Raw genomic sequence first — 21201 nt, forward strand, 5'->3', positions numbered from 1 at the left:
TCTGTTTAGGTCACTACCTGAGCAAAAGATATTTGTGTCATCAGCAAAAAGCACCATTTTTAATATGCTGGAGAACTTGTTCAGTGGGCCAAATAAGAATTTAGTCAACCGCTAATTGTTCAAGTTCTCCCACTTGAAACTATTAGAGAGGCCTGTAATTGTCAACATGGGTGAACCTTCAACCATGAGAGACAGAATGTGGAAAAAAAACCACACAAAATCACTTTGTTTGATTTTTAAAGAATTTATTTGCAAATAGGTGAAAAATAAGTATTTGGCCAATACCAAAAGTTCATCTCGGAGGCCAAATGTTTTCTGTAACTCTTCATAAGCTTTTCACACGCTGTTGCTGGTATTTTGGCCCATTCCTTTATACAGATCTCCTCTAGAGCAGTGATGTTTTGGGGCTGTCGTTGGGCAACACGGACTTTCAACTCCCTCCACAGATTTTCGATGGGGTTGAGGTCTGGAGACTGGCAAGGCCACTCCAGGACCTTGAAACGCTTCTTACGAAGCCACTCCTTTGTTGCCCTGGCTGTGTGTTTGGGATCATTGTCATGCTGAAAGACCCATCCACATCTCATCTTCAATGCCCTTGCTGATGGAAGGAGATTTTCACTGAAAAGCTCTCGATACATGGCCCCATTCATTCTTTCCTTTACACAGATCAGTCGTCCTGGTCCCTTTGCAGAAAAAAAGCCCCAAAGCATGATGTTTCCACCCCCATGCTTCACAGTGGGTATGGTGTTCTTCAGATGCAATTCAGTATTCTTTGTCCTCCAAAAACGAGAACCTGTGTTTCTACCAAAAAGTTCTATTTTGGTTTCATCTGACCATAACACATTCTCCCAGTCCTCTTCTGGATCATCCAAATGCTCTCTAGCAAACCGCAGACGGGACTGGACGTGTACTGGCTTCAGCAGGGGGGACACTTCTGGCAGTACAGGATTTGAGTCCCTGGCGGAGCATTGTGTTACTGAGTAGCCTTTGTTACTGTGGTCCCAGCTCTCTGTAGGTCATTCACTAGGTCCCCCCATGTGGTTCTGGGATTTTTGCTCACTGCTCTTGTTATCATTTTGACGCCACGGGGTGAGATCTTGCATGGAGTCCCAGATCGAGGGAGATTATCCGTGGTCTTGTATGTCTTCCATTTTCTAATAATTGCTCCCACAGTTGATTTCTTTACACCAAGCATTTTACCTATTGCAGATTCAGTCTTCCCAGCCTGGTGCAGGTCTACAATTTTGTCTCTGGTGTCCTTCGACAGCTCTTCGGTCTTGGCCATAGTGGAGTTTGGAGTGTGACTGACTGAGATTGTGGACAGGTGTTTTTTATACTGATAATGAGTTAAAACAGGTGCCATTAATACTGGTAACGAGTGGAGCCTCGTTAGACCTCGTTAGAAGAAGTTAGACCTCTTTGACAGCCAGAAATTTTGCTTGTTTGTAGGTGACCAAATACTTATTTTCCACTCTAATTTGGAAATAAATTCTTTAAAAATCAAACAATGTGATTATGTGTTTTTTTTTTCACATTCAGGAGCAGCAATCAGGTTGCATGCGGGAGTGAGCGAGCGAGGTCTGTTTACGCCCCACGGAAAGCAACGGCTTGCTGCGTAGTCTGTAAGGTTGTCTTTGATCGTGATTGTGTAACGTATTCAAAACATGGAACCTTTGGGAATTAATGTGAAATTAGATTTTTTTTTTTTTTTTTAAAGCCAGTGGTTGGAGCATTCTGATGGCCTGACCATTTTAAAAGTGCGTTCGGTTTCATTGAGATCTTCAGTTGTCTTGCATCAGTTCATACATTTTCACAGACTTTGTTTGAAGCAATTGGCTCACATGTGAAGACATCTTAAAACACCCCTGCCATACACATACTGTACACACGTTTTGATGCAGACGGATGACTTTAATAGAGAGGTGCTCTTTGGTGACACATTATTACTCTTTTCAACAACAATTGAGCTTTGTGGAGGAAAAGGAGAGAAGAGTGAACCCCAAAACTCAAAGACACCACTAAAGATTGATATTGTGTTACTGAATCGTCATGGTCAAGGAACCGATTTGTGATGGCAGACAGGATGTCAAGAAGAATGACCTAATGACCGGCATCCATGCAGCACACATAGGGTCTCTCCAAATCACAGCTAGTATTAGACCATTCGCCAACTGTAAGAAATAAATGTTTCAGTTTAATAACATTGAATTCCTAACCAATTTGAACCTGACATTTTACTGACCTGAGGTGTCCAATTGAACGCAATTACCACTTCCACTAGGAAATCCAGAGAAAAAGTTCTCGTAACCTTCTGATGTACCGTCAGTCCACATGAAAGCGCTAGACTGGAAAACAAAGATTTAAATTGGTGACTACTTGAAATAGGACGTACTTGTTGTCTGCCACAATCTTATCCGTCTTGATGTATTCATTTTATTAACTATATAACATTTTTGAGTACAATGCAGTACCATGTCAAACTGCTAAGAACTGCAAACTGCTCAATTTAGACGTATGGAAGACACTTGCCACGTTTACATGGAGCCAAATATTCCAATTACAATCGGAATATTTGTTCAAACCGAATAAATGTGTTCCATATAAACACCTCATTCGGAATGAACAGGCCCAAACCGAATGGAATTTCATTGCGATTCACAGGGGTGGAATATTCCTTTTCCCAAACCGATTAGAAGTAAAATTATATCATGTAAACAGGGAAGCGGAATGGTGTCTGGTTGCGTTCTTTCTGCACATGCTCCGTACTGACGTGGTGACGTCACTTGGTGACGTAGGTAACGTCACATGCAACATAGCTGCCAAGCACACGCACAGCGCACCCACACAACTTTTTAAATGAACGGCGTGTCATTCTGAAGTTTTGTTTCCACTCGAAAAGTTAGAACAGCAGCTGATCTGACGATCGAACTCCATGTTTTGCAACGTGACGCTTTGTTTTGATTAATCTGCGCATGTCAGACGGCAGTTGTCAAACGTCCTTTCGGAATAAAGGCGGACACATGTAAACGCTGGATCGGAATAGATGAAGTGCCATGTAAACAGCTGATGTGAAATTTTCATTCGGAATGATTTGAATCGGTATGAATAAAAGTCAGCATGTAAACGTGGCTACTGTTAGCCAAGTCTGGACCAAGTGCATTTTGGGCCGGACCAAAGAAAGCAAACTATAAACTTTCCTTGTGTGTATATGCTCTGTGCCAATCTGCTTTTAGATGTACAAATGTGAAGGGCAAGGTTAGGCAAAGAAAAATCTCAATCGTACTGAAAGAAGAGTGGAAAATTGAACTAATATCCTTCGATTGGCAGCCAACCAGTTCATGGTGTACCTCGCCTAGTGCCCATAATTTGCTTGGATGCACCGCCACGGCCCTTGTCGTATGAATTAACAACAATGTAGTTCGGAAAATAAAAATCACCACTTATGTTTGGATAAATGTCTTAAAGGGATCCTTGGACTTAAAGACTTGTAGGCTCTAATAAGCAACAATTGTTCTCTTTTACTAAAATATGTTTTTAGAAACACATATATTATTGCCATTGATTTAAAAATCTAGATTTATTACATGTTTTGACCAATGAGGGGCGCCTTGTTTTCGTGCGCAATGCACACTGGGGGTGATGACACGGTTGGCCTGGACTGGGAAAAAAAGCTACGCTATCTAGCAAGCGAAGCTAGTATGACGACTGACGTGATTTTATCACATTCATGTTTACTTACAGCGATGTGGGGTTCCCAACATCTGACCTGCATCCAATCACAGCTCATCAGCGTTCTCTTTAAACCGATCCTCGGCGGCTTGCCGAGATATTGAGTTGCATCATTGCTTTGTTTTTTGTTTTTTTTTCATTTGTCTGCCTCTCACCGCGGTTTTCCCTCGGTTATAATTTATCATTATTTTAAATGCTGGATTTAGGTGGAAAAGTTTTTAAGTTTTGTTATACTTGTGTAAAAAATAAAGACTGATTTTTTTTTAATGTCGCAGCTCATAGGCGCCTGTTTTGGCTTTAGGTCGCTAGCGGCTCTGGTTTCGAAATTATTTGAATTTGAAGTCTTTGAAAATAGGCCCCTTACGGATCGGCTCTGTGTCCCGTCAACTAATAGTGATGTCTATGACTCACACTAACATTTATCTTTTAAGAAAGAAAGTCTTTCTGTCTGTCTGTCCCCAATAACAACTCTCTACATCAGGGGTGCCAAAGTCAGATCCTCGAGTGCCCATATCCAGATTGTTTTTCATGTCTCCCTCGACCCTTATCAGGCTCCTGCAGAGCTTGCTGATGAGCTGATTTGATTCATGTGTGTTAAAGAAGTGAGACATGGAAAACAAGCTGGATTGGGGCTCTCGAGGACCGGACTTTACATTATGTAGACGATTAATTTTCGGGAAAAGATGTATTTTCTATTAAAGACAGACATTTGAACTGATCACAAGTGACAAGACTCAATCAGAAGATTTCTTCTGACAACTGACTCACCTCGACGGCATCATGATAACCAATCCAGACTACACTACCTCCGTCCTCACTCAACTCTTGCGCGATCGCATTCTCCAAGTCACTGCCGATGGAGATCAGATTGCCACCAAGAATGCCGCAGACGGCCTAATGGGAAAAAGAGAAGAAACCCATTGATTTCACTTGTTTAGATTTGACAGTTCGCAAAGATGTTCAGTGAGCAGACAGATTCGCAATTGAAAATACATTATAGCCAGGGGTGCACATAAGTGGTCCGCATGCGCGCATGCGTACTGGACGTAGACAAATGCGTTGGCCCTCAACGGCTTCAATACGCTTTTGCGTACCGATGGCTGACCACTGTATTTGCGGCGGACACGAGAAAATCTATTCTCAAAATGTCAAAGAGGCAGGTCCCACTGAATAATTATTTCCGTGTTCCCCCACACCCGTCAAAAGACAGACAGACGACCAGTGTTGTTAATAACGGCGTTAGAATATAACGGCATTACTAACGGCGTTATTTTTTTCAGTAATGAGTAATCTAATTAATTGCTTTTCTTATCTTGGCAACGCCGTTACCGTTACTGAGGCGGGAAAGGCGTGCGTTACTATGCGTTACTAAATTGGTTGAATAAAAAAGTCTGAGAGAAACGGACTCACGGAGACGAGAGAGCAGAGCAGAGCAGGAGTGGGGAAGACGCCGTTGCAACCGCGATGCTAGGTGGCTCCAATAATACCTGACTGTAGCCATAGCCGACAAACTACGGCCACATGACACGGTAGATATCATATTATAGAACTAGATGCAATTGACAGACACAGCTGCATTGGCAACATGTTTTAATGACTACATGCGTTAGTAAACAGCCGCCATCTTAAAGCAGTAGACCTCTCAGGAAGGCTCTGATGTAGAGATCCTTCATAGCGAACCTAAGTAACTTTTTTTTTTTTTTTTAAATCTAAAATGCTCCTAAATCGGCAAAATCTTAACTTAAATCTATCTTTAAATGATGAAACAGTTTTAAAACTTACACATGTTTAAAGTAGACAGAAGGGAACTAAGGAAATAACGGGAGCAATTTTAACAACTTTAACGGTTGATTCACAACTTTAAATGACTTCCACACATAGCAAAGGTTACTATCTAGTTATCGCAATACCCTTGTGTCTAGTTAAGTGGAGGGTAAAGAATTGGGCTAGGACCAATTGTCCCCCAAACCCTTTAAACTTCACATTGCGTGACCTGTTTTTGTTTTTAGTTTTTTTGAGGAAAAAAAAAAGAAAATTACCACTAGTTACTTTTCCAAGTAACGTCACTAGAGCTACCGAAAAAAAAGGACTTTTGCTGAAAAGTGGCTGCAGGAGGTACCATGGCTAGAAGCAAATGATGCTCTCATGGAAATGTGGTGCTAAACTTGCCGTGAGAATCTCAATGTCGCTGATAAGAGCAGCGCATTTTATGTAGGGTCAAAGAATTTCAGCCATCCAAACTTTGAAAATCACGAAAAAAACAGAGCATGATGGCAGTTAAGCAAACTATCGATGCCAGACAGGACCCTACTCGCCCTATGGACAAGTGGCGGAATAAAATTAATAAAGAACAGCGCCATGCACTGACAAACGTGTTTTTGCTCGCATTTCACAAAGCTAAACATGCACGTTCAATGAGCTCTTAAGAGGTCGATATCCCACTTTCACAAGGGCTTGGAGTTAATGTGGGAGGCAAAAAAAATATGCGTACCCCTGTATATGTCTTTACATTTCACTTCAGAGTAATGGCAATTTTGTTGTGCCAGTTGATGTGAATCAAGTGTTATTTGTTAATAAAATTAATTTAAGGTAATTGGCTCCAAGTAAAGCATGTCATAATTTTATCGCATCAGGCGGGTCGGCTCTCAAGCTCAATGAGGACCAAGTCGCATCTCCAGGTGCTCCTCTGAGAACCTGGGCAAAAAAATTATGTGCACCCCTGATTATAGCAGTCGACTAGTAACGACAAAGCACACTTGTGTCTTCCATACCTCTGCATCTGCAAATTCCCTCGCTTCACTTTGGTAGATGTAACACCTGCAATCCAGCTGTGTCCATCCTTCAGGACAGCTCACGTCTGCAGAACATTTTTTTTTCTTCAATTGTATCTGGTGTCGTTGCCAATACAATTTGAAATGGATCACTGAATACCCACCTTTGAACATTTTCGAAGGGAAAGACCCCTGTGAAGAACAAGAGAACGTTTCAATAAACCAATCCATTAAAAAAAACTGCTAAACATACTGTAAGTCGTCTTCGGATAGGATTTGGACTTACGACTCCAGTCAGCAGTCCATTCAACCCACAAAGGAGGAACAACGAACGAAGAGCCAATGCCATCTGTACAACAAAAACAATATATTTTTCATCTGAAAGAGAAAGCAGGAAAAAGTCCTGCGAAATTCTAGGTTGTTAAGTTACCTTTGCGATTGTGATGTCCGATATTGAGGATAACGCCTGTGCTTCCTTTTAAATGTTGGGTTTCGTAAAATTTCATAAAAGTAGGTCACGACATGCCAAGCCAAACTTGATTCTTATTCAAAGCCACGCACACACACAAAAATTTTTTTTTTATTACCAAACACGCCATCAACAAGTGGCCCTGCCCTTTAACAACCATACCTCATCATTATTTTTTTTCAAAGCGCCATTGAATCTGAAGAAATAGGGTGTCGATTCTTCATTTCGCACCATTTTTTTATTTGATCAAATTGAAACGTTTCAATTCAGACCGTGGAATCTACAGAATATATAAAATACTGTTGTTTTTTTGTGTTTGTTTGTTTGTTTGTTTGTTTTTTTCCCATCGTTTGGCTAGGTCGGTGACATAATCTGATGTGATGACAGCTCCGAGAAGGGTGCTGCCTCCTCGTTGGTAGTGTTGTGCATACTAAAGAATTGAACAGATTTGGTAGGTATTTTGGAGTCAGATCGTGAGTTTGTTTGTTTCTCTCATCTATGAAGTGTTGTAAATTTTAGTCGAACATCATCTGCTTTTTGCAGATGATGTGGTGCTGTTGGCTTCATCAAGCCGCGACCTCCAACTCTCACTGGGGCGATTCGCAGCCGAGTGTGAAGTGGTTGGGATGAAGATTAGCACCTCCAAATCCGAGACCATGGCCCTCAGCCGGAAAAGGGTGGCATGCCCTCTCCGGGTCGGGGATGAGATCCTGCCCCAAGTGGAGGAGTTCAAGTATCTTGGGGTCTTGTTCACGAGTGAGGGTAGGAGGGAGCGGGAGATTGACAGGCGGATCGGTGCAGCGTCTGCAGTGATGCGGACTCTGCACCGGTCCGTTGTGGTGAAGAAGGAGCTGAGCCAAAAGGCGAAGCTCTCGATTTACCGGTCGATCTACGTTCCTACCCTCACCTATGGTCACGAGCTGTGGGTCGTGACCGAAAGAACAAGATCCCGGATACAAGCGGCCGAAATGCTCTCCCTTAGAGATAGGGTGAGAAGCCCGGTTATCCGGGAGGGGCTTGGTGTCGAGCCGCTACTCCTTCGCGTTGAGAGGAGCCAGTTGAGGTGGCTCGGGCATCTGGTTCGGATGCCTCCTGGACGCCTCCCTGGAGAGGTGTTCCGGGCATGTCCCACCGGCGGGAGGCCCCGGGGTCGACCCAGAACACGCTGGAGAGACTATGTCGCTCGGCTGGCCTGGGAACGCCTTGGAATCCCGCCGGAGGAGCTGGCTGAAGTGGCTGGGGAGAGGGAAGTCTGGGCTTCCCTGCTAAAGCTGCTGCCCCCGCGACCTGACCCCGGACTAAGCGGAAGATAATGGATGGATGGATGGCATTGGGAGGGTTGAGGACATACTCGAAGACCCATTTACACACTTGACAATCCGACCGAAACAAACGAAAACAACCTGTTATCAGTCCTCGGGCCCATCTTGTTTACGCTGTATATGCTTCCTCTAGGTCACATATGTCAAAGTCAAGGCCCGCGGGCCACATCCGGCCCGCGAGAGGGTTTTTTCCGGCCCCCGGGATTATATACATTTATTATTAGAACTGGCCCGCAGGTCGCTGCACGCCAGAAGCCTCCAGGTACTTTACACGCACTGTAACGGTCACCTCTGTGATCGGTGTTCATTCCGACATCCACCACGCGATGGCGCTGCTTTATTTATATCGAATTGTTTCTTCTTCTGTTACTGTTTACTTTTAGTTGGAGTTCATGTGGGAACGCGTGTGTGCGAACCGCTGAGCTCCCGAGTAACGAGTGGTCGAGGAGGATTTATTTGATTGGCTAAATAAAAGTGCACAAGAGGAAGCATGCTCCATTTGTTTGGTACTTTTATGGCCGCATCCGATCGGTCACGCGTTACAGCACCAACGGACTACATTTCCCACAATTCAACGGTAGTGCTCCGAGCGGGAGGCCACTTCATTTCATTATTCATCAGCGGGCATTAGCATCAACTTTCAGATAGCCTACCCTTAAAAATGGCAAAACGGAAGGTGGACACTGAGAACCGGGCTTTTAAAACAAGGTGGGAGTCGGAGTACATGTTCACGGAGGTAGCTGGAAAACCTGTGTGTTTTTTGTAAGGAGAAAGTGTGGCGGTAACGAAAGAGTTTAATCTGAGACTGCATCATGAGACAAAACACGCGGACAAAGACAAAGATATGGACATGGAACAGAGGCTACAGAAGGCGGAGGAATTAAAACGAGGCCTCAAATCTCGGCAGGCTCTGTTCAAAAAAGCCAAATCACAAAGCGAGGCTGCTGTCAAGGCCAGTTTTATTTTGGCAGAAGAGATCGCTAAATCAGCCCGGCCATTCACTGAGGGGGATTTGATCAAAAACTGTATGCTTAAAGTTTGTGAGGATATTTGCCCACACAAAAAAAGGCAACTCTTTTCGAACGTGAGCCTGAGCAGAAACACCATTGCTGAGCGTGTGGACGAGCTGTCAATCAATCTAAAAGAGCAGCTTGTGAAAAATGGAAAAGAGTTCATCGCATATACGCCGGCTGTGGATGAGAGCGCTGACATTTCTGAGCGTGACAGAGGAGTTTTTGGCATTACGTCCTATGCATGACACAACTACAGGACATGATCTATATGAAGAGGTATCAAGATGTGTAAATGAGATGGGACTGCCTTGGGAAAAACTCGTGGGTTTGACAACAGACGGAGCACCTGCGATGTGTGGACACGAGTGGACTGTGGCAAGGATACGGGAGAAGATGCAGGGGGAAAACGCCCTCGGTGAGCTGACAGCTTATCATTGTATCATACCTAAAGGAAGTCTTTTGACCCTGTTGAAAATCAAAATTTACTGACAGAGCCATCAGAAATTATTGATTTATTTATTTGATCATATAGTAATATATTTTTAGGTGTTCAGTCTGTTCAATGGGGATCACTAGACTATATGCGGTCATTTTTTTTTTTTTTCAATGAACATTAGATCAGTCCGGACCTCGGCTTGTTCTAAAATTTTTCATTTGGCCCCCTGTCATTTGACTTTGACACCCCTGCTCTAGGTAATATCATCAGAAAACATAGCATTAACTTTCATTGTTACGCTGACGACACACAACTGTGTTTATCAATTAAACCTGAGCAGATTAGATAAGTGGACAAACTAAGAACCTGCGTCCGAGATATAAATACCTGGATGAGCACTAACTATCTTCTACTTAACCCTGAAAAGACAGAAGTCCTTATAATAGGCCCGAAAAGTGTAAGAGACTCTTTAGCTGCCCAGATAGTCACTATGGACAATGTAAGTGTAGCCTCCAGCACCACAGTTAAAAACCTAGTTTTATTCGACCCTGACTTATCGTTTAAAGCTCACATTAAACAAACCTACAGAACGGCCTTCTTTCACCTGCGCAACATAGCCAAAATTAGAAATATTTGATCTAGAAGCGATGCAGAAAAATAAATTCACGCGTTCGTTACATCGAGATTGGATTACTGTAACTCCCTACTTGCAGCTTGTCCTAAAAGTTCTCTAAAAGGTCTTCAGCTAGTCCAAAACACAGCACCAAGACTTTTAACAGGAACCAATAGAAGAGAGCACATCACTGTGCTCCAGGCCCTTCTAGTGTTGTATCGGTCGTGAACGATTCGTTCTTTTTGAACGAATTGTTTGGGTGAACGAGACCGAACTAATCACCTTCTGCACTGATTAGTTCTAGGAAGCTGGGGCTCGCTTGCTGCGTGGGAGGGCGTTGAGCGACTTTTTTCTGTTCACCCATAATAAAGTCATAAAAGAACCAAACTTCATGAATGTTTTTTGTGACAAAGAAGTATCTGTTCCAATCACTCTATCAGAGAAAAATCAGAGTTGTAGAAATAACTGGAAACTCAAGAGAGCCATGACATTATGTTCTTCACAAGTGTATGTAAACTTTTGACCACAACTGTATGTGCTTTAGCGAAGTTATCTTCGATGGCTTTGCGTGCCATTTCATAAATGTCGGGGAATACGTTGTTGGAGAAATATGTCCGTGAGGGAACAATATAACGCGGGTCAAGCGTTGCAAATAAATTAACGAAGCCCGCCGTGTGTTTTCACTGGTGTCATCTCTGGGGTTGTACTGCTCTGAGAAAGTGATATCTGTGGGTGATGCCGGCTGTGGTGCCGGAGTCATGTTATAAGTGTTGCCATTAGCATAGGGAACAAGTGCTGAGCAATTCTTGCAAATTGTTTTTTTTTTTTTTTTCCCAATATTTTCTCTCCCGCCTATTTTCTCTCATTGTAGTCCACGGGGAAACCGAAATGTTGCCACACCGCAGATTTGAAAGAAGCCAGTGGTTCCTCAAAATTCGGTCTCTCCACTCCAATACCTGTTAAGTTGTAGAAATTGCAAATAGGGAGATTTCTGTTTGCCAACCCCGATGACGCGCGCGCGACAATCGCTAACACAAAATGCAATCATTTTTTTTCAAGTTCATTTTGGTCACAACACTTGTGTAAAAATTAACTACACTGTCAAAGAACCTCTTTTTGGTGGCATCAGAGATAGTCTTCAACTTGCTCCATGTATTGTCTGGCATCATGTGATACTGCTATGTTGCCTGTGTCATGCCAGTTCTCCTTGTTCCTGTAATCAACATCTAGGATATCCTCAGCTTTCCTGATCACATCCATTTGCACAAATTTGGACATCAGCTTCCTCAGCAGCCTCTTCATCTCATCAACCATCACTCCAATTAGGGTTTCGTCAGACTAAATCAGCAAGATTAAAAACATTAATTACATCATTTAGAAAATTAATCATATTTGTTTTTAAAAGTATCTTTGTCATGGCAGTTTTTTAATTGAATTGTAACCTAGAATTGAAACGTTATATTTTTTGTTTCAGCACAGTAATAATGACATAATGTAATAAAGTGTATAGTATACACTTTAGCTTTAGCATAATAGCGAATCTAAATGATTAAACTTCAAGTAAGTAACGATACGCTTTCTCACTTAAATTCATATATTGTGGGGGTAGGACCGCAGTGGTTTAATATTCCATGATGTTTGATCCACGAAAACACAGAGTAAAGCAGCGACTTCTTCCTCGTCATCGTTCTCCCATCATTAGCTCTAATGCTATTAGAATTAGGCTAGTTAGCTATCGCTGGCAGGTAAGACTTACGGCAATTACGTTGACGAACGTCGTTTTTCCCGAATACTGGAGGCCGACCAGGGTCAGCTCCATCTCTTCCTTCCAAAATAAAGACTTGAACCAGTTTAAAAGCCGGTTTATTAGTGCCAGCATCTTGGGAAGTCGGTGGTGCTTCGCCTCTTCCCTCCCTGTCAGATGTTTGGTTGGGCTTTTCCAGCTCTGAAGGTTAGGGAGGGCAGGGTTAGTCGGAGACGGCCAGGCTATTCGTTGTTGGTCACTTTCCGAATCGGGCCGAATGGTATCGTTACAAAACGGTGACAAACAAAAACGTAAAAAAAAAAAATTTTTTAAAAAAGACATTTTTGGAAAATCGGGAGATTTGGCTTTCTAATCGTGAGGCGTGAGCATTGGGGTCAAAATCGGGAGTCTCCCGACCAAATCGTGAAACTTAACAGGTCTGCACTCCTCCGCTCGCCATAGCTTTTTGTTTTCTTTCTTGTTTCACTTTCACTTCGCTCGTAAGCGAGAGAGGGCGTTTCTCGGCTTCCATTACACAGGTGCTTGACAGCGATTGGACATTTACTTGCGGCGGGGCGGGAGCTCCTCCACAGCTGTGCTTCACGTCGCACACTGAGCTCGACCCATTCGTTCCACAAGCGTTCGGAATAAATTAATTGCAAAACCGAAAAGGTGCGGTTCATAAAGGCAAGGCAAATTTATTTATATAGCACAATTCAACACGAGGCAATTCAAAGTGCTTTACATCACATGAAGATCATAAAAATCACATTTAAATCAATACAACGTAAAAACCAAGACAAAAGATCGCACTTAATCACAGAATAAAAATAAATAAATACAAAGGCGTATTGAACCGTACAGGGCGAACCGTACGGTTCGGCTTTGAACTGTTGCACTCCTAATCTCAACCCCATAGAAAATCTGTGGATGGAGTTAAAAGTCCGTATTGCCCAACGACAGCCCCAAAACATTACTGCTCTAGAGGAGATCTGCATGGAGGAATGGGCCAAAATACCAGCAACAGTGTGTGAAAAGCTTGTAAAGAGTGACAGAAAACGTTTGGCCTCAGTTATTGCCAACAAAGGGTACATAAACTTTTGGTATTGACCAAATACTTATTTTCCACCATGATTTGCGAACACATTCTTTAAAAATCAAACAATGTGATTTTCTGTTTTTTTTTTTCCCCACATTCTGTCTCTCAAGGTTGAGGTTTACCCATGTTGACCATTACAGGCTTCTCTAATATTTTCAAGTGGGAGAACTTGCACAATTAGTTGTTGACTAAATACTTGTTTGCCCCACTGTAATTCACATAGTAATGATATTTAAGACTTTTTTTCCTCCTTTTGTAGGCACTTTTAAACCGGTAATCGGTACATGTTTAGTAGAAACTGTTTAATGAACACTTAAGTTTCGTAAGGAACATGTTAAAACACACACAACACACATTTTGATCCAGACAGATTTCATTTAATAGAGAGTTGCTCATTGATGACACATTGTTATTCTTTTCTATAACAAGTAAGCATTGTGGAAGAACAGGACAAATTATAGTGAACCCCAAAAGTCCAGACACCACTAAAGAGCGATATTGTTTCACTGAGTTGCCATGATTAAGGAACCCAACTGTTACAGAACACAGGATGGTGAGAATGACTTAGTGGCCCGCCTTCATGCTGCAAAAATAGGGCCTTTCATCAGTGCAATCACCATTGCCCCATTGTCCAACTGTAAAAAAATAAAGGTTTCAGTAAAATAACATTTAATTCCTGACCAATCTGAACCTGTCATTTTACTTACTTAATGGCGCCATCGCGACACAATTACCAGCTGTAGGATTGGGAAACCCAGTGAGAAAGTTCTCGTATTCAGCACGTGTGCCGTCGGTCCATATGTATTTATTAGTCTGGAAAACAAAAGATTCAAATTAGAGACTGCTTCAATTTCGATGGGATGGTTGTTTGTCATAATCTTATTTCTCTTAATATTTTCATTTTACAGTGGGGAGAACAAGTATATGATACACTGCCGATTTTGGTGGTTTTCCCACTTGCTAAGCATGTAGAGGTCTGTAATTTGTATCATAAGTTCTCTTCAACTGTGAGGGACGGAATCTAATACAAAAAAAAACAGAAAATCACGTATGATTTTTAAATAATACATTTGCATTTAATTGCATGAAATAAGTATTTGATACATCACAAAAATCGAACTTAATACAGTGATACCTCAGCTCACGAACGCTTAAGCTCACGAAGTTTTCGCCTCAAGAACATTAAATTCGCGAGCATATGTAACGGGTGCACGCAGGTCCATGTGGAGCGTGGAAACCTCCCTGCCGATTCCTTCATGCAAGATCGCTGGCGACTCTTGGCGCAGTGGTTACTGATCTTGCCTGCTGAGTGGAAGCGTCGTGGTGCTCTGGTTCGCGTCCCGGCCTAGTCAGAGGTGGGAGCGGAACGCGGGGCAGCGCTGACACGGGAGTGACACATATAGTCTCTGCTGACGAACTAGTTTTCGGCGGACGAACCAAACCACGCGGTCGAACAGCGCCACGGTTGCCTGGTACACCAGACTCACCGCTGTTCCAGCTATTGAGTCTGGCCACCATTCAAGCGGATACAATTTCCAGGGCGGAGCAAGCCACAGCAAACAGACAGCGGAGTGGACCAATCAGCGACGGGCCGACGTGACGTTAGTAAACTGACGAAGGAAGGACGAGGGACTTGCGCGAAGAAGTAAACATAGGAAGAGAGCGGAGTTTATTCAACATGGCTAGCGCGAGACAGACTGTTGTCAATGACTCGTGTCGATGTGTTTTTGGTAATTTAAAACAGATTTTACCGTGGATTGGAACATATTCTCGGCTCTCCCGTTGACCATCTGTGTTGTGGAGACGACTACCGACGCGCAAGAGTGACGTTGCTCGTTAAGAACACGTCACGCAAATAAACGAATCTAAATTGTCGATTGATTTTGTACCTGCTCGAGAGGCCGTTAATGGGATGGTTCCCAGACTATTTCTCTCAGTGTTTGAAAAATACAGGGAGAATAGTCTGGCAGAGCCAGGCAAGCGCCACGGTGGCGTCCACGAGAAGCTGACGCACGCTCACGGCGTCCCAGTTCGTCCCCTCCCTCCCTCCTCCTCCCACTCCATTCCATCAAGCCATCAACTACCATCACAAAGGTAAATAAAACGACTTTATTATACAGTACATTTTATTTCTTTAATTACAATACAATAGCACATTTATTATACATAAAATAAGGTATATTTTTGTGTAGTTTTAAGGCTTATTTAGTAGAAAATTATGTTTTATGGGGACCTGGGAACGGATTATTCTCATTTTAATGGTTTCTTATGGGAAATAAAGGTTCGGAAGACGAACTTTTCGCCTTACACACGTTTTCTGGGAACCAATTATGTTCGTGAGCTGAGGTATCACTGTATTTGGTACAGAAACCTTTGTTTGCTGTTACAGATACCAAATGTTTCCTGTAGTCCTTGACAAGGTTTGCACACACACTGCAGCAGGGATTTTGGCCAACTACTCCATGCAGATCTTCTCCAGAGCCTTGAGGTTTCGGGGCTGCTGCCGGGCAACACGGACTTTCAGCTCCCTCCATAGATTTTCTATCGGGTTCAGATCTGGTGACTGGCTAGGCCACTCCAGGACCTTAAGATGCTTCTTAGGGAACCACTCTTTAGTTGCCTTGGCTGTGTGCTTTGGGTCGTTGTCATGCTGGAAGACCCAACCACAAACCATCTTAAGGGCTCTCACTTAAGGAAGGAGGATGTCAGCCGAGATCTGGCGATACACAGTCCCATCCATCCTCCCCTCAATACGGTGCAGTCGTCCTGTACCCTTGGCAGAGAAGCAGCCCCAAAAAATAATGTTTCCTCCTCCATGTTTCACGGTTGGGGTGGTGTTCTTGGGGTTGTACTCATCCTTCTTTTTCCTCCAAACACGACGAGCCGAGTTTAGACCAAAAATTTCAATGTTGGTCTCATCCGACCACATGACCTTCTCCCATTGCTCCTCTGGATCATCCAGATGGTCAGTGGCAAACTTCAGACGTGGCTTCAGCAGCGGGACCTTGCGTGCGCTGTAGGATTTTAATCCATGACGGCGTAATGTGTTTCCGATGGTTTTCTTCGAGACTGTGGTTCCAGCTCTCTTCAGGTCATTGAACAGGTCCTGCCGTGTAGTTCTGGGCTGATCCCTGACCTTCCTCATGATCAGTGATGTTCCACAAGGTGAGATCTTTTATGGAGCCCCAGAACGAGGCAGATTGACTGTTGAGTTAATTATCGAGGGTTGATTGAATATTTGCTTGATTGATTGAATATTTGCTTGTGCTCATATATACCTAATACATACATAATACATATTGCCATATTTTTTCTTATTTGATATAACCAGTAAATGATTATTGCTTGCTATACTAGGCCTTAGTATATTGTTTAAGTGTTACAAAGTGTTAAAAAGGGTCGGGGTGACAACTGCCTTGCTTCATGGCCGCAACGTTACGTAACTAGACCTTCTAGGACATCTTCAGCATCTTACGTCTGGACTTTCGTCTAGACTTCCGAGGACAATCTTCCATTCGAGGACATCTTCCATGGCCGCAGCGTTGCATAACTGAAGTGTCTGGGTTATTCTGACCACTTTACCTAAGTGGCCTTGCTTACACACGTGTATTTAGTTAGTTCCACCTACATGCTCACAAATAGCCAACCAAAATCACATGGGTGTCTCCAGCTTGCTTTCCTCCTCCCTTTAGGGCGGCATCCTTCTGTGTTAGGACAAACCCCTAATAAAAGAAATAGCAAGGAGGGGTTTTTTTAGATCAATTTTGGTGACTATACAGCGTAATCTAGCATTTCTCTGTCTAGTCCCTCCTTGCTCTCCTTGGCCAAGAAAACTGAGTGTCTTCTCTCCTTATTTTTAGGTAATTGTACAAATGTCTACCAAAGGGTCAACTTGAACTTCTTCCATTTTCTAATAATCACTCCAACAGTTGTTACCTTCTCACCAAGCTGCTTGCTTATTTTCCTGTAGCCCATCCCAGCCTTGTGCAGGTCTATTATTTTATCCCTGATGTCCTTACACAGCTCTTTGGTCTTGGCCATTGTGGAGAGGTTGGAGTTTGTTTGTTTGAGCATGTGAACAGGTGTCTATTATACAAGTAACAAGTTCAAACGGGTGCAGTTACTTCCGGTAATGAGTGGAGAACAGGAGGGGTTCTTAAAAAAGAACTAAGAGCCGAAATATTTACTAGTCGGCAATGTATCAAATACTTATTTCATGCAGTTAAATACAAATTTATCATTTAAAAAATATACAATGTGATTTTCTGGATTTGTGTATTAGATTCCGTCCCTCACAGTTGAAGAGAACTTATGATACAAATTACAGACCTCTACATGGCTTGCAAGTGGGAAAACCAGCAAAATCGGCAGTGTATCAAATACTTATTCTCCCCACTGTATTTACTGTTGAACGTTTTTTGTGTCTTGGGAGACTAATACATAACGAGATGGATGCCAGTTGTTGTCTGTTTCCGTCATAAGATCACAACGTCTGACATGGTTAGCACACATCTTAGCAGTGTTTGGTCGTGTCACTCATGTGATGTGCTGCGCCCTCCCCCTGTCCCACAGACACGCTTACTCACCGGCTGGTGAGTAAGCTTGTGCCCACTCTAAGCTCTTTTTGTGAGAAACGTGTCAGGTGCTACCTGGTAAGTTTTGTTTTCTCATGTTGGCTAGATATCCAATGTTGCTTTAGCCTTTAAAATGACCCTCGGGCTTAAAGACTTGTAGGCTCTAATACGTCACAATTATTCTCTTTTACTAATACAGTGGGGCATATAAGTATTTAGTCAACCACTAATTGTGCAAGTTCTTCCACTTGAAAACATTAGAGAGGCCTGTAATTGTCAACATGGGTAAACCTCAACCATGAGAGACAAAATGTGGGGGAAAAAACCCAGAAAATCACATTGTTTGATTTTTAAAGAATTTATTTGCAAATCATGGTGGAAAATAATTATTTGGTCAATACCAAAGTTCATCTCAATACTTTGTTATATACCCTTTGTTGGCAGAGTCCAAACATTTTCTGTAACTCTTCACAAGCTTTTACATACTGTTGCTGCTATTTCTGCCCATTCCTCCATACAGATCTCGTCAAGAGCAGTGATGTTTTGGGGCTGTCGTTGGGCAACACGGACTTTCAACTCCCTTCACAGATTTTGTATGGGGTTGAGATCTGGAGACTGGCTAGGCCACTCCAGGACCTTGAAATGCTTCTTAAGAAGCCACTCCTTTGTTGCCCTGGCTGTGTGTTTGGGATCATTGTCATACTGAAAGACCCAGCCACGTCTCATCTTCAATGCCCTTGCTGACGGAAGGAGATTTTCACTCAAAATCTCTCGATACATGGCCCCATTCATTCTTTCCTTTACACAGATCAATCGTCCTGGTCCCTTTGCAGAAAAAAAACAGCCTCAAAGCATGATGTTTCCACCCCCATGCTTCACAGTGGGTATGGTGTTCTTCGGATGCAATTCAGTGTTCTTTCTCCTCCAAACACGAAAACCTGTTTCTACCAAAAAGTTCTATTTTGGTTTCATCTGACTATAACACATTCTCCCAGTTCTCTTCTGGATCATCCAAATGCTCTGTAGCGAACCGCAGACGGGCCTGGACGTGTACTTTCTTCTGCAGGGGGACATGTCTGGCAGTGGAGGATTTGAGTCCCTGGCGGCGCATTGTGGTACTGATAGTAGCCTTTGTTACTGTGGTCCCAGTCATTCACTAGGTCCCCCCGTGTGGTTCTTGGATTTTTGCTCACCGTTCTTGTTATCATTTTGACGCCACGGGGTGAGATCTTGCATGGAGCCCCAGATTGAGGGAGATTATCAGTGGTCTTGTATGTCTTCCATTTTCTAATAATTTCTCCCACAGTTGATTTCTTTACACCAAGCATTTTACCTATTGCAGATTAAGTCTACCCAGCCTGGTGCAGGTCTACAATTTTGTCTCTGGTGTCCTTCGACAGCAATTTGGTCTTGACCATGGTGGAGTTTGGAGTGTGACTGACTGAGATTGTGGACAGGTTTCTTCTATACCACTAATGAGTTAAAACAGGTGCCAATAATACCAGTAACGAGTGGAGCCTCGTTAGACCTCGTTAGAAGAAGTTAGACCTCTTTGACAGCCAGAAATCTTGCTTGTTTGTAGGTGACCAAGTCCTTATTTTCCACTATAATTTGGATTAAATTCTTTCAAAATCAAACAATGTGATTTTTTCCCCCCACATTCTGTCTCTCATGGTTGAGGTTTACCCATGTTGACAATTACAGGCCTCTCTAATCTTTTCAAGTAGGAGAACTTGCACAATTGGTGGTTGACTAAATACTTATATGCCCCACTGTATAATATATGCTATATGGCAATATATGTATATACAGTGGTACCTCTACATATGAAGTTAATCCGTTCCAGGACCTTGTTTGTAAGTCGAAATGGTCGTATGTCGAGCAGGATTTTCCCATAGGAATACATTATAATTCCATTAATTCGTTCCACAGCCCAAAAACCTTCACTAAATCCTTAAAAAATACTGCTGGTACTATTACAAATGGCAAGTACACATAGCAAAACAAATAAATTATAAATCAAAATCGGAATAATAATAATAATAATAATTCCTGTATTAATGTAACGAATCGGGTTCTAATGTGGCGGACGTTTTTTGCTGACCCTGAACGCACCGCGGGGCTGACGTGCCAGAGACAGACCGGTGAGCTTGAGTTTCACTTTCACTTTGAATGTTTTCTTGAGAACACCGTCAATTGCGGCAGACAGAAGGTCTTTTTGTTTTGAATAAGTTGTGAAATAAATGATAAAAACGTGGCGAAGTTGGCGATTTCTCTGGAGATGTTACCACAATAAGAATTGTCAGCTTAATTTATAAAGGCTGGCGAACGATGATCGTCGGAGGACCGTGGAGATGTATTGTTGAGCCATTTCACGGATGCCCACCCTACGCTCATATTTTTCTGTCATTTGCATCTTCATTTAGAAGGTAAGCGTCAACTTTTTCCTTGTTTCACCACCTGTACCAACCTTTTCTGAAACCAGTGTTGATTTGTCACACAAGAAAATCCGCCGTGCATTCGTCTGCGGTGCTGCCATTGTCGTCGTATTTCGAGCATGTCGTCGGATGTAGAAACAAATGGCGAGTCAAATTTTACGTCGGATGTCGAAAAGTTCGTGTGTCGAAGCGATCGTATGTAGAGGTACCACTGTATATATATTTTTTAAATAAAACTGATTTTTTCTGTCCATACGGAGGAGGCACACTTTTAACATATTAAAGTTATATAGGCATCTTTGAGTGAACTTCGAGTAAAATTCAAGTATCTTGAGGCCGGCCCGAGTGTCCTCTTTTTTGGAAATCAAAGGTAAAGTTAGCACGTACCTTGGCAGTGTTTAGTCGTGTCACTCATGTGACAAGCTGTGCCTCCCCCCGACCCACACACTGGCTAACCCACTGGCGCGTGTGCCAATTCCAGGTTTCTTTTGTGAGACACATGTGTCAGGTGCTGCTTGGTGGGCTTTGTTGGACAGAGCCATTAAGTCGCGCTAGCTTAGCCACTCCAGAACCCTGAAACTAACAAACTACTTACAAACTGCACGGAATTTGTTGATATCATAGCCACCAATAAAACCCCCACACACTCGAAGATGAAGTGCAAGGTCCAAAATTCTGAACTTCCGCTTTAAGCATATTTTCAGCTAGCTATTTTTCTTCCCTTAAGAAATCGAAGTGAAATTCACTTGAAGAAAAATGTGGTATTGTAGCATGCAAGTAACACAGCAAGCAGGAGACGTGTAGTGGCTTCAATCCCTCTTTCAGTTGTCTGTATGCACTCCTTTAGCACTCTGTTAAATCTTTCAACAGCGCCATTTGCTTTAGGATAGTACACACTAGATCTCAGGTGTTTTATCTCTCTGAAGCACTGGCAGATAATTTCACTTATTTTTAGTGGATTTATACTGAACTCAAGAGAATGTTACTAGTTTT

At 42.8% G+C, this 21201-nt stretch overlaps 2 protein-coding genes across 2 annotated transcripts; both read right to left on the minus strand.

Moving 5' to 3' along the window:
• Positions 1-2068: 2068 nt before the first annotated feature.
• On the minus strand, positions 2069-6849 carry LOC130916280 (galactose-specific lectin nattectin-like). The gene is made up of 6 exons (XM_057836882.1): positions 6787-6849; positions 6665-6692; positions 6501-6586; positions 4498-4623; positions 2243-2345; positions 2069-2171 (listed from the first exon to the last, which is right to left on the minus strand). The coding sequence occupies exons 1-6, from the start codon at positions 6847-6849 to the stop codon at positions 2101-2103; spliced, it is 477 nt and encodes a 158-aa protein (XP_057692865.1). The 3' UTR covers positions 2069-2100.
• A 4619-nt stretch (positions 6850-11468) lies between these two features.
• On the minus strand, positions 11469-12209 carry LOC130916281 (ADP-ribosylation factor-like protein 8). The gene is made up of 2 exons (XM_057836883.1): positions 12110-12209; positions 11469-11691 (listed from the first exon to the last, which is right to left on the minus strand). The coding sequence occupies exons 1-2, from the start codon at positions 12170-12172 to the stop codon at positions 11479-11481; spliced, it is 276 nt and encodes a 91-aa protein (XP_057692866.1). The 5' UTR covers positions 12173-12209; the 3' UTR covers positions 11469-11478.
• Positions 12210-21201: the final 8992 nt, after the last annotated feature.

Source organism: Corythoichthys intestinalis, chromosome 5 (genome assembly GCF_030265065.1).
Source record: "Corythoichthys intestinalis isolate RoL2023-P3 chromosome 5, ASM3026506v1, whole genome shotgun sequence".
Classification (NCBI taxonomy): domain Eukaryota; kingdom Metazoa; phylum Chordata; class Actinopteri; order Syngnathiformes; family Syngnathidae; genus Corythoichthys; species Corythoichthys intestinalis.